The 27200-nt window shown below is 43.3% G+C and overlaps 1 protein-coding gene across 1 annotated transcript; it reads left to right on the top strand.

The window, feature by feature from the left end:
• Positions 1 to 229: 229 nt before the first annotated feature.
• On the top strand, positions 230 to 26722 carry Il18rap (interleukin 18 receptor accessory protein). The gene is made up of 10 exons (XM_052743946.1): positions 230 to 299; positions 712 to 1030; positions 1118 to 1301; positions 10265 to 10415; positions 14786 to 14851; positions 16738 to 16861; positions 20687 to 20838; positions 21801 to 21938; positions 25341 to 25514; positions 26259 to 26722. The coding sequence occupies exons 1-10, from the start codon at positions 230 to 232 to the stop codon at positions 26720 to 26722; spliced, it is 1842 nt and encodes a 613-aa protein (XP_052599906.1).
• Positions 26723 to 27200: the final 478 nt, after the last annotated feature.

Below are 27200 nucleotides of genomic sequence, written 5' to 3'. Positions count from 1 at the left end.
ATGCCCCTGAAAAATACCCAGGCAGACTCTGGGCTTCTGAAAGCCTGTTTGGATGGGATGTGCCCTTTCAGATTTTTCCCGTATGTCTTGAGGCTTGGTCATGGGTTTTGATTTCTCCATTTCCTATTTCAAAAGTGAAGAGGATGCCAGGGAAAAAGCTTCGAGTCTCCACACACTCCACACTGGCAATGAGAAGTCACTGAAGCCATGACAGGCGCGAAGAAGAATCATGCTCTGTTTGGGCTGGGTGCTTCTCTGCTTTGTGGCTGGAGAGCAGACCGCGGGATTTGATCCTTCAGGTAGGGGGTTTTGCTTTGCGTATTAACATTGTGAGTCTTGTGGCCAAAGTCTAAAGTGACAGATAATCTGGTACATCAGCAGCCTGACCTATTAGTACACAGCGTCTTCTCGCTGTTAAAAGGAGTAGGAGGAGAGTTTGTGATCAGGACTGCTTTCAGCAGATACCACATACAGTTGGGGGATCCCAGTGACCACAGCTGGGCATTCAGTGGGGACATCTGAAGAGTTAAGACACAAGCCCATCAGGAGGGAATCAGAATATGAGTCATTTTCATCTGTGAAATGGACATACTTCACAAGATAGAATAGAGAGCTGAATCCTTTGTTATACCGAGCCTATTTGTAAACGTTAGTGAGAATTCCACCTTCTAACATGTTTCTTTGTGTTGTTTTGTTTACTATAATTTTCAGCTTGTGCCACCAAAAGACTTGTGTGGACGTATTCTGTGAAGGGTGCAGAGGATTTTGTCCTGTTTTGTGATTTGCCAGAGCTTCGGAAGTCACAATTCTCCCATATAAGTCAACGGTCACCAACACAAGGCCCTGCCCACATACCTTGCAGCGGTAATCAGGACCTATCTGATGTCCAGTGGTACATGCAACCTCAGAGTGGAGGTCCATTAGAGGAGATCCGTAGGAACTCTTCTCATGTGCAGAACAAAGGCATGTTGCATGTGTTGGCCTCACAGATGAACAACGTTCGGTCATATATCTGTAGACCCAGGATTAGGTATGTTCCAAAGGCATCTCAGTCTGAAAATAATCTCAAATTCTCTGCTACCTAGACAAGTGCTAACAGAACCTTCTCTATCTCCAGGAGTCCCCAGGATATGGCTTGTTGTGTCAAGACCATCTTAGAACTTAAGCCTCAGAGAAATGCATCCTGTGGGAAACCAGTAGAGAATGAGCAATACCTATTTCTTGGTAGCACTGGCTCCATTTATTGTCCTAGTCTCAGCTGCCAAAGTGATGTACAGAGTCCAGAGATGACCTGGTACCAGGTATGAATGGATTTTCTAAAACTAGTGTAAGAGCACTGTCATTATAGGCTCCTTATAGAAACATGAGGTAGAGAGCCTGAGGCCCAGAGCTCTAGAAAGACTGGTCTGTGCCTATGCAAAAGACCTATATTCTAAAGTAGTTTTGACCCTATGTAGAGTCCAGCTTGACATTCAGACTGATAGAGCTACCCTTTTGATCAATATCAGGGAAAAGTCCAACATGTGAGGATGCCACACTTGTGGGAAGGTGTGAACAGGCATCTTTGAATTCTGGACAGGTGAATTCATTTATATTGTCATAGAGAATAAAGGGCATTGCTAAGGAAGAGGAAGGCAGCTTCCTACAAGCAAGTCTTGAAGAAGTGTTAAAAGAAACAGAGGTGTGGAGTTTCTAAAGGGGAGGATGGTGAGGAAAACACAGCACATCACCACGTCACCACGTGACAAGTGACTTGTGCAGAGCTTGTGGGAGTGACTGAGTGAGTGGTAAGAGAAAGGGCACAAGAGAAAGTTTATAAAGCTGTTGAGTAAACTGGTCAGCAAACACAACAAAAACATTCCATGTTTTCATTGTGCTATAGTTTTTCCAAGTGCTTACCCACACATGAATGCTCACCCAACAGAGCCCCTATCTGTGACACACCTCCTCCAATAAGGCCACACCTCTTAATCTTTCCCAAACAGTTTCACCAACTAGGGGTCAAGCTTTCAGATATATGAGCCTGTGGAGTCATTTTCAGACTACTGCACATAGTGACTTCTGAATACATTATGTCCCTCCTTTCTGACTTGCAGGATTTCTGCTCAGAATTCTGCTGATAGCTATATATTCATGTATATATTCATATACCCTCTAATGTGATATGTATCAACTCTTGCTGCTTTTAGTAATTTTTCCTTACGTTTCACTTTGGGCAATTTATGATATATCTAAAGAAATTTCTCCATGGATTGAATTTGATTAGAAAAGTGTGGTCCTTCTCTTGATTTGGGAAAGTATTAGCTGTTACTTCTCTGGATGTGCTCTTTGGTACTTTTGAAACTTCTGTTGAGCAAAGCTTAGTTCTCCTCATGGTACTCCATAACTCCCATAGGCCTTTTCATTATTGCTGACTCTCCTCTCTCCTTGCTCTTCTGCTGGGTGATTTCAGATATTCTACTCTTGAGATCTCGAGATTCCCCAGTTCTCACCTTTGCTGATCAAGTCCACTGTTAAACATCTTCAGGAATTTTTGCTTGTGAATATATTCTTTATTTATGAATTTTCATTTAAGAATCATTTCATTTATTTTTCCAACTTCTAATATTGGTTTTTTTGTTTTGTTTTGTTTTCTTTGAGACAGGGTTTCTCTGTGTAGCTTTGCGCCTTTCCTGGAACTCACTTTGTAGACCAGGCTAGCCTCAAACTCACAGAGATCCACCTGCCTCTGCCTCCCGAGTGCTGGGATTAAAGGCATGCGCCGCCACCACCTGGCACAACTTCTAATATTGTTAGGAATGGCTTTCAACTTCTGTTTTTCCTATCTGTATTTTCTTGCAGTTCTTCAAATTTAAAGCTGCTATGAGTGTTTTTTTGCTCATCCTTTACACAAATAGATCTCTGTTGTTGGAATTTTATTCACTTCCTTTATAGTATTGTATGCCCTGGTTTTTCATAATTTTTATGCCTTTGCATTGCTGACTGCACACTGGAGGAAATGACACTGTTCTGTCCTTTATGTTGGTGACAGATCTTCAAGATATGGTCTAGCCTGGGATTCTGGATGGGGCTAGAATAATAACTTCAGAGAACCTGGCCTTAAGTTGGATTCTCAGGAAAGGCTGAGACAACACCTGTCCTCTCAGATTGAAGGGAATTGCTAACTCACTCCATGCTCTGTTGAGATAATTGGCTGGACTCTGCAGTCAGACAAGCTAGCCGTTCTGGATGTCTGCGATCAGTTGGACTATCCTTCCTGGCAGGAAAGTGCTGTTGTTTGGAATCTGTGTTGAGCAGGACTCTGTGATAGGCTGCAGGGTTTAGTGGCATCTTTGGGTTGCAGCCCAGATACTCAAGGTGAGTAAAGGCAGAGGCTGCGCTCCACAGCAAGTGTATACTTGGCCATGTCCCTGGGCCAAGGTTAACTAAAATAGTGATGGTTGGATTGATGACTGCTCCATTGCTAGGGCTAAGCAGGGCTTCTGCGCACCAGTACTTTGCTTCCCTGCTTGGAGCAGGTTTCAGGAGAGCACTGGGGCCTGGTTGAGCACACTGTACTTGCATGTTCTTAATGATTTAATGATCAAAAATTCAGAATTCAAATAAAGTACCTGTTATTTTCTCTTCATTTTTGTCTAATTCCCAGAAATACAATGAAAAGAAAAATGTCCTTAATAAAACTGACTCCTTAAATGAAAGGCACTTGAATTTAAAAAGTTAGCATGTTTTGATGATCTTAGGCTAAGCAATTCTTTGACACAATGAAGAATTACAATAAAGGACAGCGGAAGAGTTTCTTTAGAAATGGCCTTGAACATCAGGATGGCTTTGGGACTGTTGTGACCTCCAGTTAGTAGGACCGGAGCATGAAGCTAAAATCCCTGTTGGTGTCTTAAGTCACCCTTACCAGGGCCAGGTTGGTTGGCTGCAGTGCTGACGTGCATGGGTGTGGGATTGGTTCTCACTCACTCCTGTGTTTCATGGAAGATCTGCCACTTCCCCTTCTCACTTCCGTTTGTTTTAGCTCTCCCAGGGACTGGAATCTCTAGGTATTGTGTGAGCTACCCTGGAGAGATGGTGAGCAGGCTGAGACTGGCCAGACTTATAAGTTAAAGTGATTCTAAATAGGGACAATAAAGGATAACTTCAATTATAGTTTTAAGCTGTTTTCAAGGTTGATCTATTGGCACATTCAGTTGCTCTCACTGCAAACATTTCCCCACATTCCTGGGCAGCTTTAAATACAGCTGTCCACTTGCTGGGCAGTGTGGATGCTGAAAGAGGAGGGACCCATTCCTTCTTCTGAACAGAATAGTGATACTGCTAGCAATTCCTTCAGCTTTTCGATAACTCTAGAGTGTGGGGTCACTCTATGGTGGAAAGTTAGCTTTTTTCATAAGAACTACAGCCAGGCTATTTGAGGAGCATTCTCAATTGTGTGGCTAGGATTAGAGTTTGTAACTCATGTTCCTAACTGCACATTTACTCCTGTTTGATTCTAATACAGTAGTTTTAGCTCTTTATTCTGTGTGTTAAGAAATTGGAATTTTGATTTTATAATTTTGTAGCCCAGTGTATTAGCCATCATTCTCAGAGTTTTGAAGCTTAGAGAGAACATAAACATGGGCACATGATTCTTTTTTTAATAGTTACATTTTTTATTAGAAATTTTTTTTTTTTTTTTTTTTTTTTGGTTTTTCGAGACAGGGTTTCTCTGTGTAGCTTTGCGCCTTTCCTGGAACTCACTTGGTAGTCCAGGCTGGCCTCGAACTCACAGAGATCCGCCTGGCTCTGCCTCCCGAGTGCTGGGATTAAAGGCGTGCGCCACCACCGCCCGGCAGAAATTTTTTTTTTTTTTACATACAATGTATTCTGATCATGGTTTCCCCACACCCAGCTCCTCCTAGGTTTTCCCCACCTCACCACCCACCCACATACACACCCTTTCTTTTTTCTCTCTCATTAGAAAACAACCTGGGAAATACAAAACCAAACCAGCATGTAGCTGGAGTTTTCTCCCGTCTTGTCCAGCCCCACGGACCCCACAACCACTTATAAAATAATCACTCAGAAGCTCATATTAATTAAACTGCTCGGCCATTAGCTCAGGCCTACCACTGACTAGCTCTTACACTTATACTCAGCCCATTTCTGTTAATCTATACGTCGCCACGTCTCCCGTGGCTTTACCTGCTGCTTTTACCTGCTGCTCCCTGGACGGCAGGCTGGCGTCTCCTCCTTCAGTCTTCCACTTCCCAGAATTCTCTTTTCTGCTTGTCCCACCTCTCCTATGCTTCCTGCCTGGCTACTGGCCGATCAGCGTTTTATTTATCAATCAGTCAGAGCAACACATTCACAGCCTCCCCAGCACCAGCAAAACAAAGTAAGACAAAACAGCAAACAAACAAACACACAGGAAAAAAAGAGCCAAAGAAAAAAGCACAAGAAACACATATAGATGCAGACACACACACACACTGGCACACACAGAAATCTCTTAAAGATACAAAATCCTAAGCTGTAATATGGAAGCAAAATCCACAAGGTAAAAAAAAAAAAAAAGTGTGTGTAGTGTGTGTGTATGGAGGGGGTGTGATTCTTAAGGCAGTGTAAAACTGCAGAGCATGCTTGTACTATAGAGTTCTCAGCTGTAGGTTCTGGAGGGACCCTTCTAGCTGCCCATTGCCATCACTTGGGGGTATTGCTGTTCAATTATCTGAAAAGGCACCCACATGGCCTATCGTTCAGCTCATAAGGATCTTTGTGTTTAACAGGGAAATCATGAAAATATTTTCCAAATCACACTCTAGAGTCAAGGTAGAACTTGTCTGCTGTAGTCCCTTGAGCCTCTACTCTACATTTTCAATTATACAGGAAAATGAGATGCGTTTCGTATGGTGGTAGTTAGTGAATACAAGCTGGCTGATAGTAGCCACTACCTCCTTTCCAACTGCTCATTAACCATCTGTTTAATAATTTACTCAGTACTTTGGCTAGGGGCTGACATTGGACCCGTCATTAAAATTTTCTGGTTTACCAATTTCCTAGCCTATATTAAAAGAAATGTCACCACATGATGGAAGAATAAGTTTAGCATTGCCAGGTGATTGGTGCAAGAGATTGTACGATGGTACTTACTAAGAAAGATTAACATTTTCTATCAGAACTAGAACAGCAAGAAGTCTAATCAGTGAAAGATTAACAGATTGCTCAATGCAAGAGAAGCAGGGTTCTTGCACGGTATAAACTCTACTGGATTGGAAATAAAAAACATGGGTTGCTCATGAGGTTTGGGGACTGGGGCCCTGCTGACTTGTTTGAACTTTCCTTGTGTGCATTCTGAACCACAGAAGCAGCCATGGAAATAAAATGAAGGTAGGGGACATTTTCACAGAAGAAGAAGAATAATCTAATGCTTTGATAAGGGACCAGTTAAAGAGACAATCATAATATTTTAGATTTTTTTTCTGGCTTAAAATGTATTCAGGGTATTTATCAACTTATAGAAAGTAAAAACAGATTCAATCATAGATAGCAAAGATAATGATGTGCTCAAATCCAGATGTGATTATGAGTTAACAGTAAGAAACCATCTGAAGTTCATCAAGGAAAATGGGTGGAGGAAGCTCAGGTCGGCACTCTGGTGTTGCCTGACTTGACAGAGCACCATTTCTAGGGTACCTACAGTTTTGGAGTACTCCCTAGTGCTATGCTGTCTGGTAGTAAAACTTCAGGATAGTACATTAAAAAATCTCAACGATTGCCCTCTTAGTAAGAATGACTTTGGAATGACTCAGGGCCTGGAGGGCGTGGAGTCTGCTGAGAGAAGGGATTCGTGTTTATTCCTTACACGTACCCTACACATCTGTTTTAGTGTCTTCACGTTTCTTACTTGTTCTTTCCAGGACTCCCAACTCTTCACACAGATCACACTATGGATGTTTCTCCTCTGTATTTTTGTTTTCTCATATTTCACCTCTGAGCATAACACAGTACTTTGAGTGGAGGCCTCTGCCTCTCTTTCCTGCCAGACTTGCATGTGATTGAATCATCTGATGATTTTCCTATCTCTCTGCATGTGCTTCTTCTTTCCGGTTTCTTTTTCTTTGACATTTCTTTTGAGTTCTATTTCACAAAGCCTTTTAACAACACACACACACACACACACACACACACACACACACACACACACACACACACACACACACTAAGCCATGCTCACCATCTACAAAATGAGGAAGAGGTCTACTCGGTTACCCTCCACCCTCCTCAGTGGGTTGACTAAAGTCTTAGTGATAGTGCGCTGAGACCCTCCATCAGTTTCTCAGCAGACTTCCTGCATGCCCACACTCTACGTTCTGTTCTTTGTATGCTCTTAATAGATTTATCTCTGGACTTCCTTTCTTGCTCTTAGCGTCTGGCTGGAGTGTTCTTTATCTTTGTCACCATCTGATAAATATTTAAGCTGCCTGTCTCTGCCTCTTGCCCTGGCTCTTCATCCTGTCTTGAAGCTACTCCTAATGACTAGTGTGGCCCACTCCGGGTCTTTGACACCTTAGGGAAAGTTCTTTGTTGGGTCACAGGAACTGGCCCAGACACTAGCAGATGTGTATGTTTGGGGCGGGCGGGGGGGGGGGGGGGGGATTCCTGCTTCTGCCTGTGTGAAGGCCAATGGAAGGGAAATTCCTCAATCAGTAAATGAAACTTTTAGTCAGAAAACTTATGTTTGCTATTCCGTGCTCTCATTTAATAGGCATTCTCATGCTGGCTTTCATTAAACTCTAAAGTATTTTTCTTCTCATTTGTAAAATGAAAGAAACACAATCTGCGCAAATCCCAAGTCCTTTGGACAAGTGATGGGTTACATGGAGAAGAGCAGAGGTGGGTCAAGAGAGAGTCACACTGAGACAAATTGTTCTTTGGGTGAGCGCTTTACTAAGGGGGCGACGCCACAGACCACACTCAAGCTTCTGAAGAAAGAGCCACCGGTCTCCAAAGGCAAAGTGAGGTGTCCACTCCTAAAGATTTCTGAGGGAGGTGGTGTGCCCTCCACCAGGAGGTAGCAGGAATGTTCGGCCCTTTTGGGAGAGCTGAGAGATGAGAAATATTGAAGGTCACTGAAGGTGGGCTGATGTGTGAGGCAGTGGTATCTGGAAGGTTTGTGATCCAACCATAAGCATAAAGGATCATACCTAAGAGAGAACTCTGCAATCTCTGTAGTAAACAGATTCTCGCCATTTTATCATTTCTATTATCTCTTTTCTTTTGATTATAACTGTAAGAGATCTGTTCTTGGTACTCATGGGAAACTGGAAGGTCATGTACCACTGAAACATCATCTGTGAGGTAGGCTGCAGGAGTTAGGGCGGTGATAACCAATCCTTCCACAGACATTGACTGAGCCCCTGCTGTGTCCTAACCCCTTGTGATATGAAGGTGGCATGAAGTAGTCTGTGCTTCAGGCTCCAGGATCTCCATAGCCAGCTGCTAGTCACTCTTCTCAAAATGTCCTATTACACGATTCTCCTGTTTGAAACCCTTTCTAGCATTGTGCGTTCCTCAATGCGCACATCCTTAGCAGAGCTATTTACTAGAGAAACAAAGATCAAACGCATTCAGAGTCCACCTTGGCCTCTTCTCCCACACCCCCACTTCACTTGACACTTTATGTCATCCTAAAGTGGCCCTTCCCCTGAGCTGCTTCCTCTGTATTCTTCATAACTCTGCAGGGACTCCAGGAAGCAGCCCTGTTTTGTGTAAGCTGAGAAATGCTGACAAGTGTTCCCTGAGCACTCTGGATGGTGTGATAGAAAAGGCAGACTCAGGGCCTGGAGGGCGTGGAGTCTGCTGAGAGAAGGGATTCGTGTTTATTCCTTTCCATGTACCCAGGATTTATTAGCTGCCTAGAAGCGATGACAGCATTCAACCACTATAGACAAGGATACGGCCCATCACATACTTAACTGTAAAATGGTAGTGCCAGTAATGGCTGTTTGCCTCCAAGATCCTGGATATGTGAAGTGGCAATTCTCCCGGGAGCAAGCGATGATTTTGTTCCCAAAAGCTGAGTCCTGTTGGAGCTGTGGCTGGAGCTGGAGCTTGTGCTCTGGGAAAGCAGTGGAGGATTTGCGAATCCAGGGATCCCATAGAGCAGGACTCCTCAGGGAAAGAAAGGTGTGTGAAGGGGTCATAGCGGAGAATGAGACCAGATCGGTTTGTGAGGAACCACAGACATCATCGGAAAGGCCAAATGCAGCCACGGAGGGATTCTGAGAGACGGCTTCTTGTTTGAGGTCAGAGTCACATGATGATTTCTTAGCATTCTCTGTATTGGTTCTCGGCAATTATTATGTAGTCCAGTTTATTTATTTAGTATATTTTATTTATAATTTATTCTTTTTTTTAATTATTTTTTATTTTTATTTTTTTTAAGATTTATTTATTATGTATACAGTGTTCTGTCTGCATGTATACCTGCAGGCCAGAAGAGGGCACCAGATCTCATTATAGATGGTTGTGAGCCACCATGTGGTTGCTGGGAATTGAACTCAAGACCTCTGGAAGAACAGCCAGTGTTCTTAATCTCTGAGCCATCTCTCCAGCCCTATAATTTATTCTAATATTCAAAATAAATCTTTGTTTATTTTTGATTTTGAAGACAGGGTTTCTCTTTGTAGCCCTGGCTGCCCTGGAACTCCCTCTGTAGACCAGACTGGCCTTGAACTCAGAGATCCATCTGCCTCTGCCTCCTGAGTGCTGGGATCAAAGGTGTGTGCCACCATGCCTGGCTCTTCTATTCAAATTAAATTTACTGAAGGAGAATAATTTATATATTGCTTTTACTGAAAACCTACAAGTTTTCCCCAAGTGTACACATGCACGCGCGCACACACACATTGCCATTCTCAAGCATGTGTGCGTATAACTTAGTTATGATTAAGTTAGGCATCATTCCTGAGAAAACTGGATATTCTAGAATACTCTTGGGCCCTGAGTTATGCTCTAGCAAACACTCAATCAGTAGCTCTTTGTAAGCTGATTGGAGGCAGTTTTCTTTACAATGTTAGGAAATGCTTCTTGTGTGACCTCAGACTCTTATACTACAGTATGGATTATGGCATCCTCATCCTATGGGATACCTGGTTTTCAAACTGACCTATTTTCACCTGCTTCAAATCTGTGAAGCTTTTCTTATGTGTGAAATGAATATTAATAAAAATTCTGAGGTTGCAGAAAGGTGATTAATTCTTGTCTTTTGGATTAGGATGGAAGGCTCCTGCCTGAGTATAAGAACAATATCATTAAGTTGGGTGCCATCTATGATCATCACCAGGGCTTGTATGTGTGTGATTACACTCAGTCGGACAATGTGAGTTCTTGGACAGTCCGAGCTGTGGTTCAAGTGAGAACCATTGGTAAGTGAGGCTTTTTCTGAACTCTGGCTGAGCAGTGAAAATCATCTTCCTTTGGTTAAGTAATTATTTCCCTTTAGAGAAGAAAAGAGATATTCACCCGCTGGCAACCTTTAAAGCGTTGCATGTTGGAATACACTGGTGCTTCCATCAACCGGGGTCAAGTCCCACAAAAGGGCTCAATTCTGGGTCATGTTCATACTGTTACAAGCTGGGATATCTATTTTTTTCTCTCTGGTTTATTCTTGCAATAAATTTAAATATTCATTAGATATTTCATAATTTAAATATGCATTAGATATTTCATACTTGAAACATGAAGAGATATATGTGGGCCTGTTTAAAATGTGTTAATGTTTTTTCCACTTGTTTAAAATATTGTTCTTTTATAAAAGAAAAGGAACATTGCTGGTGCAGCTTGAGACTGTGTCCCATTCCCTTCCCCTGAAGTATCCATAGATTATAGACTAGCCCAGTGGTTCTCAACCTTCCTAATGTGTGACCCTTTAATACAGTTCCTCATGTTGTGGTGTCCCTCAACTACAAAATCATTTCATTGATACTTCATAAGTGTAACTTTGCCACTGTTAGGAATTGTAATGTAAATATCGGTGTTTTCGGATGGTCTTAGGTGACCTCTGAAAGAGTCATTTGACCCCGAAAGAACAGAGACCCACAGGTTGGGAACCACTGATCTAGCTGCCTTGCATTCATCGTTTGTGCTTTTCCCACACACGTATGCATCCATTGATAAATACAATATTGCCTTTTACATCTTAAATACACACTATTATACTAAGTCAATGTTTGCCAGTTTGTACTCCTTATTAAGGATGAAAAAAACTTCAATATTCCTAAATAATATTGGGTGGGGGGTATGGGACACTTTGATTGGTATCAGGTAGTGTTTGTTCCTAATTTATTCTTTCCTGACTAACACAGAAGTTAAATGTCTCCTCATCCTGGATTTGTTACCCTTTTGGATTGAGACTGCTACAGCTCTTCCATTGAGTCATTTTTTTTTTTTACCAGATCTACAAATAGCAGCACAACTAAATGTTAGTTTTAAGTAATTCAGCCTTGGCTTCCGGGGTTAAAACGTAACAGAATTAGTCATTCATGCTTGTGCCAAAGAGCAACAGTGCAGTTGACTCAGTTCTCAGTGAAAACATTCATGAAGTTTACTTCTGGTTTTCTTGATGCAAGATGCAGTCCAGTCGGAGTGCATTAAGATGGAGACACTTCTGCTTATTTCCTGGTCCTTGCTCTTCCCATGGCTTTATTGCATAAGAGAGTGCGTGTTAAGAGAGAAGTTCCAGCCGGGCGGTGGTGGCGCACACCTTTAATCCCAGCACTCGGGAGGCAGAGGCAGGCGGATCTCCGTGAGTTCGAGGCCAGCCTGGGCTACAGAGTGAGTTCCAGGAAAGGCGCAAAGCTACACAGAGAAACCCTGTCTCGAAAAACCAAAAAAAAAAAAAAAAAAAAAAAGAGAGAGAGAGAGAAGTTCCAGTTGCAGACCATGCCAGAATCACTTTCTCTGGCAAGGGCAAGTGATGTGTAAATATTCTTTTACTCAGTCATCCACCAGCCCCTAAATTCTCAGTGATGGAATTTACTTTCGTCTTTCACTTGAAGGTCTGTCGCACCCATGCCCGTCATTCCTGTCTCGTCCGTCTTTGTACCTTCTCCTTCTCGTTTAAGGGTTCCTCCCCACATTCCTACAGAAGAGATACCAAGCTTCCCTGGTAACTTTGGATTAAAAATTAGTGCCCGGACACTTTCTCCGACCTCTAAGAACTGACTATTTTATGGGTCAGAGAGACAGAAAGCAGGAGGTCACCACCCAGTGTAGAAGGAGAAGAAGGGGCAGTGGGTGTGTCTAAGGTCCACCAGGTCCAGCATTGGTGAAGCAAATCCAAGCAAGACCTCTGGGAAAAGAAGAGTGAACAATGGCATTCACTCCACTGGAAAGAGAAGGGTAGGTGGTGCCATTCTGGCAGAGGCGAAAGCACCATTGACATCAGGAATCATGAGGAAACAGGATACAGATCAGGGAGAGAAGATCAGAGAATGGGAGTGGGGTGGGAGTGGGGAGTGGGGGGTGGGACTCTGAGAGCAGGGCCCACTTCATACTCTAAGCTATTTAGTTTCCAGTTTTTATTTCATTCCTCAATATGTGGAAATTTTGTTGTTGTTGTTGTTGTTGTTCATTTGTTTTCTTTTTCGAGACAAGGTCTCCTTGTGTATATCAGGCTAGCCTGTAATTCACAAATAGCCTAAGCTGGCCTCAAACTTGTTATCTTTTGCCTCAGCCTCCTTAATGTTGGGAACATAGGCATGCATTACCACTTCTGACAAGTTTAGAGTTTGGAGTTTTATCCAAGGGACTATAGGGAACCACTCAAGTACTGTAATTCATTATGAATGGATTTGTATCCAGGGTAGGTCTAACATGAAGAAATAATATTTTTGAGAGTAAGTATGGAGGCAGGAGAGATATTATGAATTGCTAGTAGGGACGTAACAAAGGGCATGAACTGAAAGGGATGTGTCTAGAAATACATAGGTGATGCTTTTATGGGAATTCAGAGCCTGGGAATAGGAAAAGCCGAAGATGAGTATAGCTGGAGTTTTCCTGTGTCCCACCTGGTCCACAGCTGCTCAGATCCAAGTAAACACACAGAGACCTATATTAATTAAAACTGCTCAGTCATTAGCTCAGGCCTACCATTGACTAGTACTTACATTTAAACTCAGCCCATTTCTGTTAATCTATATGTTGCCACATGTTCTGTGGCTTTACCTGTGTGCCATTACATGCTGTTTCCTGGACAGCAGGCTGGCATCTCCTGACTCAGCCTTCTTGTTCCCAGAATTCTCCTTGTCTGTTTACCCTGCCTATACTTCCTGCCTGGCTACTGGCCCATCAGCTTTTTATTTATCAACTAATCAGAGCAACACATATTCACAGCATACAAAACACCCCACGGCAGATGAGAGTTAGGGTTGTGTTGTCTTCTGATATTGGGCAAGGTGGAGGTAGGGGGGATCAGCAAGCTTGATGGACAGTATCAAAAGATACCTCAGGAGGTAGGGGGAGTGGAGTTTATGAGTCAACAGAACAGGATGTGTTTTACAAAACAAATGAAGAGAAAACAGAGATTCTAGTTTTCTGAGGGGGTAAGTCAGTAAATACTAGCCCTGTTTAATAAGCATGAAGGACAAAGAGAAGGAGGAGGTCTAAGCAGGAGATGTAATGTGGAAGGACCTCAGTCATAACGTTGCAGTGAAGAGGTGGGTACTTAGGTGAATGATGGAGAAGTTGGGGCTGGAGATGGGAGTGTGAGTATGGTCAAGTGTTAAGAGGGGGCCTGGGACTGAGTCCTGGGGTATTTCCAACATGTGGAAAGAGAGCAGAGGAGTGAGAACTCCATGAAAGATGCATGGGGAGAAGTTCATGGTGTGCTAGCAAAACGCCTTTGGAGGTCAAGACTGTCAGGAGGAGCACGGGGTGAGGAGTGTGGGCGCTGATGGCGAAGGGAGATGGGGTAGATGAGGAAGCCAATGAGAAGTGAGGATTGAAGACGTTGCCCGCAGAGACCTTCACTTTTACTGGTGGTAGAATAGCTTTAGAAGAAAGCAGAACAATGGAGGCACCTTTGAAACTCTGTGGCAGGAAAGAAAAAGGCAAAGGAAAATCAGAGGTTAGATGCCCTTTCATTCTAAGCTAAACCATGAGTTTTAAGGTTGTGGGCTGGAGAGTTTTGAATCTCAGTTCCTTGGGCAGGTTGTCCCTCTTGGCTGATGACTCAGCCAAATGGCAACAAGAAGAAGTCTTCTTGCAGCTGACACAGATGGAGGCTTAAGTCTCAAGTGTGGGTGTGGGCACTTGGGTGTGTGTGTGTGTGTGTGTGTGTGTAGGCCAGAGTACAAACTTGGGGTTTTATGTCTCAGGTATAATGCATCATTTTTGTTGACACAGAGTTTCACACTACCCTGTAACTTGCCATGTGGGCCAGGCTGGCCAGCCAGCGAGCCCCAGCTATGTGTCTGGCTCTATCTCCTCACCCTAGAATTACAAGCATGTGCACCATGCCCATTTTTGGTTTATTTTGTGGGTTCTATGGATCAAACTCAGATCCCTGGGCTGTGTTGCCAGCCCTGTACTGGCAGAGCTATCACTCCAGCCCCGAAGAGCATCTTTCTTAGTGGAAGTCTCAATTCCCAGATTCTTGCATGCTGGGTAAAATGAACAAACAAATGAACAGAGCACTAAAAACTTAAATCGGTGTTGAGCTAATACTCCCAAACCTCCAGCAAACAGGCCTCTAGACTTCTTAATGCAAAGGATGATTTTTGTTTTCCTCTTTCAGTTAAGGACACCAACCTGAAACCAGACATTCTGGATCCCATCACAGACACTCTGGAAGTAGAGCTTGGTAAGCTGCCTGTTATTACCATACCTGAATGACCCCTGTGCTCCAGGGAATAGACCAAAGTGTGACATGAAGGGTGATCAGACTTTCAAGTAAGAGCATTGGCTGTGAACTCTGACTTGGTCCCAACTAGTTTTGTCACCGTACAAGGTTTCTATTACCCTTCTGAGTCCCAGTCATTAGAGCTGCCCCTCACTGTCACATGCTGATCTCCCATTGCGATAGAGTGAGGAAATATATTCTAGAGAACTAAACAAGAAGAACAGGTTTCATATTCTTCCCACCAAAACGCATATACATATGCGTATATGTGCATATATTTCCACTTATGTTATGTGTATGAATTTACAAAGTTAGCATTAACTCTTATGAATATGACACTTGGGCTATTCTTTAGGAAAATTACAGCCCTGCAACTCTTGCTCAAATATATTCCAAAATGGTGCCTTCTTCTGGGGAGAGGAGAAATTGACCTTCATCTGATTGCCTTTTATTTTTGTCGAAGTCAACCTCTTATTACTCTACACACAGCCAAGTAGAAATTTTGAATTTGAAAGCAAATTGTGGTGTTTCGGTGCCATGCTGACCATTTCAAATGCCAATGAAAGATTTAGTTTCGTACCAAGAAATGTAAACAAGTTGTTACTGCACTATAGGGTCAGTAGGTGGCGGTAGTGGCCCATTCTGGGGCTAGAAATAGTGGTGAAGAGGAAAACCACAAACGGACCGAAGTAAAAACAGTCCGTTAAAAATATTCTGCCGAGTTGTGGACGGTACCAGTGAATTTTAAAGTGCTGCTGGTGGGAAAAGATCCAAAGAGGAGCTTTCAAATGGATTCCTTACCCATTCGTCCAGAAGTCAGTTCCAAGAGGAGGACAATCCTAATCCTCACAGGGGGGTAGGCAAAGGGTGGTCCAGTAACATTCATGGCTCACCCATGGTGCAGTATGCAGAAGACAGCTGAGAGTCTAAATAATCTCCTCCCTAAGCTACATGCCATAGCAATGTTGGAAGGAAAGTACACCTCTCACCTCAAAGGTGACAAGAGACAGTTTATTCTGGAGCCAGATATGAGGGACTGTGACCCGGGGAACATAGATTTGGGTTACCCCAAGTCCATGTTCCAATGTGGAAACAGTTTCATGGCAACAGAAAAAAAGAAACAAAATAATAAGTTAAGACGTTTTTCAAATACACTGGGGGTGGGGGGGATGGGGAGAGGGGAGACCTCAGCTATAGTCCCAGATGCCATCACATGACAATTGAGCATTTTGGTTGATGGAAGTCAGTGGTCTATCAAACTAATACGTTCTAAAAAAAAATCTAATACATCCTAATAGTCATAAGGATGTTAAGTCAGCTACAGAGGTGGTCAAGGAATGCCTGTTAAGGAGGGTAAAAAAGGCCCAAGATAAATTGTGACGAGACTGTGGACCTGGAGTATGCCAACCTTTCCATAGTCATTGAGGTTCTAACCATTAATAGGCCTTGCAGAAGGTTTGGCGTAAGGTCTGTGGGTTTGTTTTTTCAGAACTTTCCATTCATGGTAACCTCATGATGTTCATTCAATGTGTAAATATCAAATTAGTAAAATGAGCTTTTTGATGTATCTTACACATCATCACTAATGTTAAAGACTGGGCTATTCACAGAGCTACAACTTTTCCCTAGGGATATGATGGTGAAATCCTGGTGTCAAGGATGTAGCTACGCATTTGAGATACAAACATAACAGGAAGTATATTGCTAACTGGGATGTGCTGATGCTTAGCCATTCCTGGTACCCACTGCCTGACACCTGGCTACATCACCGTGCAGCCTCTGGTCTTCCCACGACATCAATGTTCTGATGTGCTTCCTTACTGTTTTCTTGACCTCTGCATTTTCAGGAAAGTCTTTGGTGCTACCCTGCAAAGTACAATTTGGCTTCCAAAGACACTTTCAGCCAGTAATAAAGTGGTTTGTCAAAGAATCTACTCAGGAGCAGGAAATCAAAGAATTTGAGGAGAAAAGGTAAGAAAAAGCTAGGTGAACTTAGTCATTGCAACCCAAACTAGATGTTATAGTTTAAAAATGGCAGGCAGCGGTCTCGGCAGGTTGGAGCCAAGGGACCCCACGGAGTGTGGGAGAGAGACACACCATGTAGACAGTGCTCATGTGTAGCTAGAGTTTTCCTGCCTGGCCCACAGTCAGGACAAATCTCTCTCACCCGCCAGTCCCAAGCCGCTCAAACCCGATCAAGTAAACACAGAGACTTATATTGGTTACAAACTGTATGGCCGTGACAGGCTTCTTGCTAACTGTTCTTACAGCTTAAATTAATCCATTTCTATTAATCTATACCTTGTCACGTGGCTTGTGGCTTACCGGTACTTTACATCTTCCTTGTCCTGATGGCGGCTGGCAGTGTCTCTCCGACTCAGCCTTCCACTTCCCAGCTCTATTCTCCTCCTTGTCCCGCCTACACTTCCTGCCTGGCCACGGGCCAATCAGTGATTTATTTATTGACCAATCAGCAACACATTTGACATACAGACCATCCCACAGCACTCATGTAGAGGATTTATTGGAAGGGGGGAGAGAAGAGCTGGGGAGAGAAGAGGAAGAAGAAAAATAATAGAGAGGGAGAGAAGAAGAGAGAGGAAAGGGGGAAGAGAAAAGGTGCAGATGTGGCCTCATGGGAAGAGAGAGAGAGAGAGAGAGAGAGACAGAGACAGAGACAGAGAGAGACAGAGACAGAGACAGAGAGACAGAGAGAAGGGGTGGAGGGGTTCGCTCTTAAAGGAGACTTTAATGCACAAATGGACTACATAGAATGATGTTGTCAGGACTCTGAGTAAGCCAAAGTACTGTCTGCTTATTGGCCAGGTCACCCAAGGGGCTGGCCAGGTAATACTTAAATGCTAACACTAGATACTTTCAAACCTTTAGAAATTGCTAGAACAGATAGAGTTAACGGTTGTGGTAAAAATAAAAATACATATTATGTATCTATGTATCTATCATCTATCTATGTATCATCCATCTATGTATGTATCTATGTATCTATGTATGTATGTATCTATCAATCTATCATCTATGTATCATTCATCTATGTATGTATCTATCAATCTATCATCTATGTATCATTCATCTATGTATGTATCTATCAATCTATCATCTATGTATCATTCATCTATGTATGTATCTATGTATCTACCTATGTATCTATGTATCTATCATCTATCTATCTATCTATCTATCATCTATGTATCTATTATCTCTCATCTAGCATATTAATTTAAAGCCTGCAGGCACTCCATTTCTGAGGAGACTATAAAGTGAACTTGGTATGCATAGCAGTTATTAAGTGATGGAACCATATATAATAATTGTCCCCTAAGACTGTATCACTTAGTGATGCTGGAGCCATCTTGCCTGTGTTAAGCACACAATGATGTTTGCACAGTGGTTTAAAATATCCTCGATGATGTTAAAGTGTTTTTAATTTAATTTAATTTTTTGAGACAGTGTCTTGGGTGTTTCATACTGGCCTCAAACTCTCTATGTAGATGAGGATACTCTTGAACTTCTCAAGTGCTGGGATTACAGGCATATACCACCACACCTTCTCTATGTGGTGCTTGGGATCTAGCCCAGAGTTGCATGCATGCTAGGCCAGCACTCTACCCACTGAACCAACCACATACAAAGCTCATTCACTCTTTCTTTCTTCCCTGTTTTTTCCTTCTTTCTTTCCTTCTTTCTTTCTTTCTTTCTTTCTTTCTTTCTTTCTTTCTCTCTCTCTCTCTCTCTCTCTCTCTCTCTCTCTCTTTCTTTCCTTCCTTCCTTCCTCTCTCTCTCTCTCTATCTCTCTTTCTTTCTTTCTTTCTTTCTTTCTTTCTTTCTTTCTTTCTTTGTTTTGTGTGCTGGGACATTCAGTATGCTGAGCAGGTACTCTGTCACTAGCCCATGTCCTCAGCTCATAAAGGGGTTTGAAAGGTTACTGTTTTAAAAACTAAGATAAACTAGTAGATGGATACACTCACTTAGAGTGCTGGACTAGAACTAGCACATTCAAGAAATGGGAGATGGTGGTTCCTGCCCTCCCCCATCTTCAATTGTGCCTTCATCCAGTGTGTTAAGGAAATGGCACCATAACACAGACTCTGACAAAAGAGAATTGGTAAAGCAGCTTACACTGGGGTGAAGCCTTAGAAGGGAGCTGTCTATCTCAGAATACCAGCAGGCTGCAGCATTTTATGATTATTAAACTTATTATTATTAGACTTCTTTTATTGTTGTCTGTGACTAAAATAAACCTGGAATTTTATGGGTGAGAAAACTTGACCAGTTGAAAGGAAAGTTGTAGTCCTTCAGAGACAAGCCAGCCAACATCTAAAAAAACAAGTCTCTAGTCCTAGAGTGAAAGACCTGGGGTCCCATCATGACCAGTTAGGCATGCCACTAGAAGATGTGTCCTCTCATTTCTACATGGGATGCAAGATAAGAATCTGCAGAAAGTTCCCTCTAGTTTTTTAAAACACTTCACTGAACACATGTATACTTTGAAAACCACAGATGAAGAATAAAGGAAAGATTTTACTAAAGAAACTGAAATTTAGCAAGAAGCCACTGGATCTTAGATTGACCCTGCTCAGAGTCTGTGCAAGACAAGCATGACAGGCACATGCTCCCAAGTCACCCACCTGAGGGTTCCAATCTGTTTCCCAGGAAGTGGCAAGGTGACCCTGGTCCTCTGTGAGGCTCCGTTACCTATGTGTACATTCTGTGACTGGATACCTTCACTTTGCAAGGTCACTGTCAGGGACAGATGTGGTAGAAGCCACATGCATGTGACAACGTGGGATAGGCAGGAAACATTTGTGGGCTAACTGTAGACTCACAAAAGGGTAACCTAAAATACCCATTTGAACACAGTTCCTTAATGTGACAAATGGATGATGCAGTTTCAGACAATAGGAACTGAACAAATGTGGAGAATCATGATTTTCTGGGCAGGGCAGATTGGCAGAGATCTGGGAGCCAGGCTGGAGACCAGACATATCCACAGGATGGTGTCACCATAGTGACCCAGTACTGCTCATCCATCCTCTGAGCCTTGTCCCTGGCACTACCAAGTTAAGATGTTCATAATCCTGACTCCTTAGGGTTTTTGTTCAGTGAGGTAGGAAGAGATTAGAGAATCCATAGTCGGTGCCCAGCAAAGTACCTGCCAGCAAACGACAAGAGCAATTAGTTGTGTGTGCGTGTGGGCATGTGTTCATATGTGTGTGCAGGTATGTATACACATGTGTGTAACTGAGTATGGAGGGTAGGGGTGAATCTCATGCTTCATGCCATTAACGCTGTTTTTTGGTGGTGGTAGCGGGGGTGAGGGGGAGTGGGGGTGAGGGGTGGGCAGACTTTTGCTGACTAAGGTAGCCTGGCCAGTCAGGGAGCTACAGAGATCCACTCATTTCTGCCTTCCCAGTGCTGGGTTTACAAATACATGTTACCATGCCTAGCTTTGGATGTGGGTTCTAGGGATTGAACTTCACGCTTGGGAAGCCAACACTTTACAGACTGAGGTTATTCTTAAATTCTTAGTATTCCACATTCCCAGGGGGAATTCTTAGAATAAAGTTCAGATGAGGGCCACAAGTAACTTATTCCTTAGTGTAAATCCTTTGCAGAGTCCATCACTTGATCAGGAACAAGAGCCTGCTCCATCTCTTCCTGCTCTTCCACTGTCTTCTGGTAAATTCCCACTGGCTCTTTGTCAGTCTCCCAAGCACAGCTGGATGAAGGGCAGTTGATGTTACTGAGTGGGGCTGCCTTTTTTCCTTCCTTTCCCAGGATTCAATCCAATTACAAGAACAGAGTCATCGAGCACACTGCCTTCCTGAGAGAAGTCACTCAAAGAGATCTCAGCAAAAAGTTTGTTTGCTTTGCCCAGAACTCCGTCGGGAACACAACACGGACCATCCAGCTGAGGAAGAAGGAGGGGGGTAAGCCTAGAACTTTGTTCCTAAAGATGGATATCTGTTCTTTCTGAAAGGGGGAGGGACATTTTGCCCAAAGAAGAGAGGCAATGTTTGCAGCGAACACTATCCAGACACTGAAGCACTTTGCTATGCTAATTCATTTAAGAACTTGACCATGCATGATTTTGACCTAGGCTTCTTACCTGCTAAGCAGTGCATGAAAACACCTTTTACTCAACTCTCTCTCTACTCACACAGTTCACTCATCCCATCACCCCATTCATTTACCCCTTTCACTTCTTCATTCACTTACGCACCCAATTCTCTCATTCATTCCACTGGTACCTACAAGAATCTCCAGCCCCACCCACACCCACACCCACTGCAGCAGGACCAGTGTTCAGACACTGCTCTCTTGCTTGTTTGCCTTTGCTGGCTTCCAGAGAACATGATAACCGCTAGTAGAAATGTCCACCAAGGGACACATTGACCCTTAACAAGATGTCCAGAGATGAGGTTGGTATCAGTCATTCACGCCTCACTGAGTGGGTGATTGTAGCACAATCAAGCAAGTGTAACCATCTTCGAGCCATAGAGTGACAGTGTTCATGCTGGCCCCTCACTATGTATATGGTAACAGTGGCTGTTCTCTCTAGATCCCTTATTTATTAGATGAATCACAGAGGGTGTGGAGTGAAGCTGAGGATGATAATATAAGATGATAATTTATAACAGGCCATAGGAGAGGTGCAATTGAGGTGTGCAGACATTCATAGGTGTAAAAATAAGTAAAATGGCTAAGTATTGAAGGTCACCCCACCAGGAACTTCCCATGCCCCTTGGCTCTCTAAAATGAATTGTGGAGAGTTCCATCCAGACTTAAGATGACCTCAGAGTCAAGATAAATGCCGGTAGCAACAGGGATTTTATTGCGTAATGGGGCATGTTGGTCCAGATGTACTTACTCACAGCTCTGTTTCCCTCAGTGGTGTTTGTATACATCCTCCTTGGCACAGCCATGATGCTGGTGGGCATTTTGGTCGCAGCTGCCTTTCTCTACTGGTACTGGATTGAAATCGTCCTGCTGTGCCGAGCCTACAAGAGCAAGGACGAGACGCTGAGGGGTAAGATCACCCAACACGTTATTCTCGGACCTAGTGATGAGACAAGATACACGTGACTTCCTACCTACCTTTTCTTAGAGTTGTCTTAGGTGTGGTTTCATGTGCCTCCTGCTGGCCCGAGCAGCATGTGAGAGAGGAAGTTAGAGGAAGCTACTGCCTGATGCCTGGCTTCTTATCTCTCAGGTTTGATATCTTCGTCCAGCTCTGGCTTTACACCAGAGGAAACTGAAGAAACACCTCTAGTCCATTCTACTTAACAGGAACCTTGTGGGATTTGTGGGGCTTGAAAGTATTCTCGCTGCTAACCAACCTGAGGTGATACGACAAGTGGCAGTCCCGTGCCTTAGGTTCCTCATCCATAAAACAGGACTGTCACAGCAGCAGGCAGGGGACAGTGGTGTGAGCTCACTGAGATTAGGCATGGTATGCATTTAGAATGACACCTTAGTGTATAGAAACTCAGTTTGGTCAGCAATGGATGTCCCTTGAGGACTGGAGCTCATGCCTTGCCTGTGTATTGACCATTGCCATTCTCACAGCCCCCTGAGGCAGAGGAGGATGAAGCGTGACCTTCAGATCAGAGCATTAGAAATGGCTGTATCTTGGTCTAAAATCTATGTAGTCTGGCTTTAGGAAATCCCATCACTTGGGTTATGTCATGTGAAAATAAGACATGCCAGGCCAGGGATTTGTCCCAAACGAATGGGAAGTGGCACGAAATACAAGTCCCATTATTAGTAATGAAGTTGCTGTCGATTTACTCACAAGACATGATCACAATACTCATCAGTGTTGTGTGGGGCTAGATTACTGCTTTAACATTTGTTGACCCTGGAAAAACCTCAGGTTAGCATATCTACAGTTTCAGTGAAGGATTCTGCTGTTTGGAGCAGAAGCGCCTCCTGCTGGGCGCCAGAGAAAAACACCTCTCTCCCTGGGAGGCTCCTCCTGGAGGCCTGTGGCTTCCACAGAAGAAAGTATCATCATCCAGAAAGGGAAGTAAAAAACATGCCAGGTCCGAGTTCAACCCCAGATACCAGAAAACAGAAAAAACCACCCAGAACCAATCTAAGAAAACAGGAGAAAAAGGGCATATCTCACAGCTTTCTTTAGATTGATTATTGGTAACATCCTTTGAAATCCTTAAGCGAAGAGTATTTTCAGAATTTTTGTTTGTTTAATTAGCCTTTTTATTTGAATGGAACAAATGTCTCACCAATCTTCCCAGGTGATTCTACACTTCTTTCACTAAAATGGTTTTTTTTTTTTTAAACCTTAAGATTCTAGAGTTTATGAAGAAGAGTCAGTTGGTCGGGAAATATTCAAATTTGTCCTTTGTCATTTTACTTAACTACGCAATAATTTGCGCGGCAGAATTGGGTTTTCAAACACAGTGATTTCGCGCCCTCTGCTGGTCAGACAGATGTTTGCCCGCAAAAAGAAAGCTTAAGAGTTTATTGTGACTACATCACTTAATTTAGAAAGAAATAGTGTCAGAAGGACATAAGCAGGTCCTCTAACACCACATTCCATGACTTCATTGCTAAATAAGTTTATCTTTTGAATTATAGAAAAACCATGGGTTTTTAACAAGACTATGGATGGAATAGAGGCCGCCATGGTGTGTTACACATTTAAACACATCAACACTTACCTCCTCCTTCCTACATGGGCAATCAAGTAAAAAAGCAGCTTCTGGAACTTTGGATCTGTATCCCCTTTCTCGATGTTTGGTTTTCCTTATGACTGGCAATCCCTAAGGCCTCTCGTGGCATCCATATTGGGCTCACACTGCCAAACAGTCTGAGACACTAGTTACCGCTAACAACACCGTGGCTGGAGGTTATGAAATAGGCTGGATTTCAAACTCCAGGCACTCCATCCCAAAGCCTGTGAGTTAACTTATGGGGTTTTCTGTCTTTTCTAGGTAGTTCTTTTTTGTTTTGTTTTTGTTTTTGTTTTTCGAGACAGGGTTTCTCTGTGTAGCTTTGCGCCTCTCCTGGAACTCACTTGGTTGCCCAGGCTGGCCTCGAACTCACAGAGATCTGCCTGGCTCTGCCTCCCAAGTGCTGGGATTAAAGGTGTGAGCCACCACCGCCCGGCTCTAGGTAGTTCTTTAACATGTCTCATAACTTGTCTGCCTTACAGGAACACAAGAGATCCTCACAAGAGACCTAAAATGATTTCTTTAAATGTAGCTTCTCAAATAGAAGGGAAGAGCTGGGGAAGAGTCAGAGACTCCCACACAGCCTATGCATGACCTCATGTAACCCTTGACAGCCTACCGGGGAACCTCTACTGACCTCACCCTACACTCACAGATTCAGATACAAGTACTGCCAAGTGCCACTTAATGGCAAATGTATCCTCTAGGCTACTTTCCTTTGTAGAAACAAAATATACTGTACTTGTATAAATCTAGGTGGTATAGCCTACCACATGCCAGGCTGTGGGCTCTCTGGAGAGTGTGCATATGCAAGTCTATTACTACACATATATATGCTATTTATGTAGATGTACAGATATATCCCTAATATTTCTAGGTCTGTGATGAGCAATACAGCCAACATTCAATTAAGCAGAAGAAAAAAATTATCCAATCAAGAGACTTGATAAATACCAGATCTCTGAGGCTGCTGGTGGTGTTTTAGAGCAAACACTGTTTAGAAGTGGGCATGTATTCTGCAGTAATGAAAAGTGTAGTACAATAAATATATAGGCCAGTCACACAGTTATGCGCTATCAGCTGTCAAGTGTGACGCACTGGGCATGGTTGGACTGCTGTAGTTCTGTATGTTCAGCACATAGTGGACCACACCAGCATCATGGTATACGGGAGAAATGGGATGCACTGTAATGTGATGGCTACAGCAGCATTGGGCCATGGGGATTACCTGAGTGTTATCATCTTACAGGACCTCCACTATGCATGTGCCCATTATTGACTTGCTTGTGGTGCATGGTTTTAAGTGTGCCGTCATCTCTCGGATGGATACAAGTTCTGGTTTTAGCAGAACTTGCTTTCTGGTTATTATCATGCTGTAATGGAGCAGACTCCTCTTTGATGTGTAACTAATGAGCCAGAAACACTGCAGATGTAAAGAAAGGCGCCCTCCCGATCACACGTGATTCAATCATGGGAGGCCCCAGCTGTTTGATCTATCCCCAGCGAAGAAGACACAGGGGTGCTTCATAAATTAATCACTGGGCTTTATATGGACAATCAAAACCACTCGGTGGTGTGATTTTAAAATGGATGCATCTGCGGGGTTTGTTTTTAATTCGTTTTTGTGAGGATCCCAAATCTTATTTCTTATCCATTTAGCATATGCTCCAAGCATCTGGACATACCATGGTAGTTAAGAAAAAGGGCATAGGCTATGTGTTGTTCTTTTTCCTCAGACAAGAAGGAGTTTGACGCCTTTATATCCTATGCAAATCGGAGCTTTCCTGAGAGTGAAGCCACTGGATCACTGAGCGAGGAACACTTGGCCCTGAATCTTTTCCCCGAAGTGCTAGAAAACAAATATGGATACACTCTGTGTTTGCTTGAAAGGGATGTCACCCCAGGAGGAGGTAGGTCTTGCCTGCCAAGACACCAAGTAGGCCACAAAGAGTGACCCACTGTAGCTCAAAGCTTTTCCTATCATACCGTCCATGTGATAGACATCCTCTGGGATCTTCTGGGTTTGGTTTTTGTTGTTGTTTTATGAGCTTAGATCATCTTAGGCAAGAATACAGAAAAGTGTGTTCCAGAGACATGCTCTGTCTTCTAAAAATATGTATTTTCAGGAGAATAATAAAATAATAGAGGGCTCTGGACAGGCCATCCAGGACAAAGGGATTTCCCTGGATCCTTTGTGGGAAATAATCTCTCTCATCTCAAACAGAAGGTTGTCCCACCTTCTAGAATTCTACTCCTCAAATTCTCAGCGTGGGGTGCAGCAGGTCGGTCAGCTGGATGCCACCCATGAAGCATCATGGCCTCAAATGGCCTGCTAACCTTCCCTGCCTCAGACACTTCCACAAGTAGCCCGGGATGTATCATATCCCTCCGTCATGTTCCAATCTGATTTAGGCGGTTTAGATGGTGATTTAGGGAGGTGGAATACAGGGACAGTCTGTGGGTGTATCTGTGTGTCTCTTCAACAGTCCAGAGTGGCAACAATAAAAGGGGCAGAGAGAATTTTTCTCCTTATCTCTTTGCCCAACAATATCCAAATTAGAAGAAACCCACCAGGCATCTCTTGGAGATACAAAGTTGTTGTGACTCAAGTTTTAACAGAATCAGTTGAAAGTCGTTCATTAATTTGTTTCCAGTGTATGCAGATGACATTGTGAATATCATTAAGAAAAGCCGAAGAGGAATATTTATCCTGAGTCCCAGCTATGTCAACGGACCCTGTGTCTTTGAACTACAAGCAGCAGTGAACCTTGCCTTGGGTGATCAGACACTGAAATTAATTTTAATTAAGTTCTCTTCCTTCCGAGTGCCAGAATCACTACCTTTTCTAGTCAAAAAGGCTCTTCGGGTTCTTCCCACAGTCACGTGGAGAGGCTTGAAATCAGTCCAACCCAGTTCCAGGTTCTGGACCCAGATATGTTATCACATGCCAGTGAAGAACTCCAACAGGTTTATGTGCAATCGGCTCAGAATTATCCAGAGGGCTTTTCCCCCTGAAAAGGACCTAGCAAGAGAGAAACCATCAGGAGGAGCATCCAGCTCAGAGAACAGCCATGGAGCCCAGAGCCTCCTCCTCTCCAGCCACCAGAAGAGGTGCTGATGGGTAGAACCTGCTGCGTGGATCAGGCTGGTAGAAAGTTGAGTTTGCCTTCTCTCCTCATCAAGCAAGCTGTGAACGAAGCAGCAGCTGTGGTCCAGGGTCTGAGTTCCTGGAATGGACACAGACTGAGTGTTCAACTCCAGACCTCTGCATGCACTCAGCACATGATGCCCTGAGAGTCTCCAAGTAGCCTGAGCAGAATCAGCTGGGACAGCTGCTCCTGTGTGGCCGTGGGCTGTCCACTGCATGCCTGTTTTGCACTCTGTGTGTGTGTGTGTGTGTGTGTGTGTGTGTGTGTGTGTGTGTATGTGTGTGTATGTGTACAATCAGATAAATATGATTTTATTTTATTAGATATGAGTGATTGAAACTATCTAAAGCTTTTCTGTAAGGAAATCTTTGCTGCATATTTATTCATCAACTCTAAAGCACAGAGGGGAAACATAAAAGGCGAGACTAACAGCACAAGATAAATAGG

Source organism: Peromyscus californicus, unplaced genomic scaffold (genome assembly GCF_007827085.1).
Source record: "Peromyscus californicus insignis strain IS unplaced genomic scaffold, ASM782708v3 Scaffold_19__1_contigs__length_69161282, whole genome shotgun sequence".
Lineage (NCBI taxonomy): Eukaryota > Metazoa > Chordata > Mammalia > Rodentia > Cricetidae > Peromyscus > Peromyscus californicus.
The sequence above is the reverse complement of the archived record's forward strand: the minus strand, read 5'-3'. Positions and strand labels throughout refer to the sequence as shown.

Bases quoted from the DNA above. Each gene is read 5' to 3' on its own strand.
- Il18rap (XM_052743946.1), top strand. From the start codon at position 230: ATGCTCTGTTTGGGCTGGGTGCTTCTCTGCTTTGTGGCTGGAGAGCAG. The intron at 16,862-20,686 runs GTAAGAAAAAGC...TTCCTTTCCCAG, and splicing joins AAAGAATTTGAGGAGAAAAG to GATTCAATCCAATTACAAGA. The intron at 21,939-25,340 runs GTAAGATCACCC...CTTTTTCCTCAG, and splicing joins CAAGGACGAGACGCTGAGGG to ACAAGAAGGAGTTTGACGCC.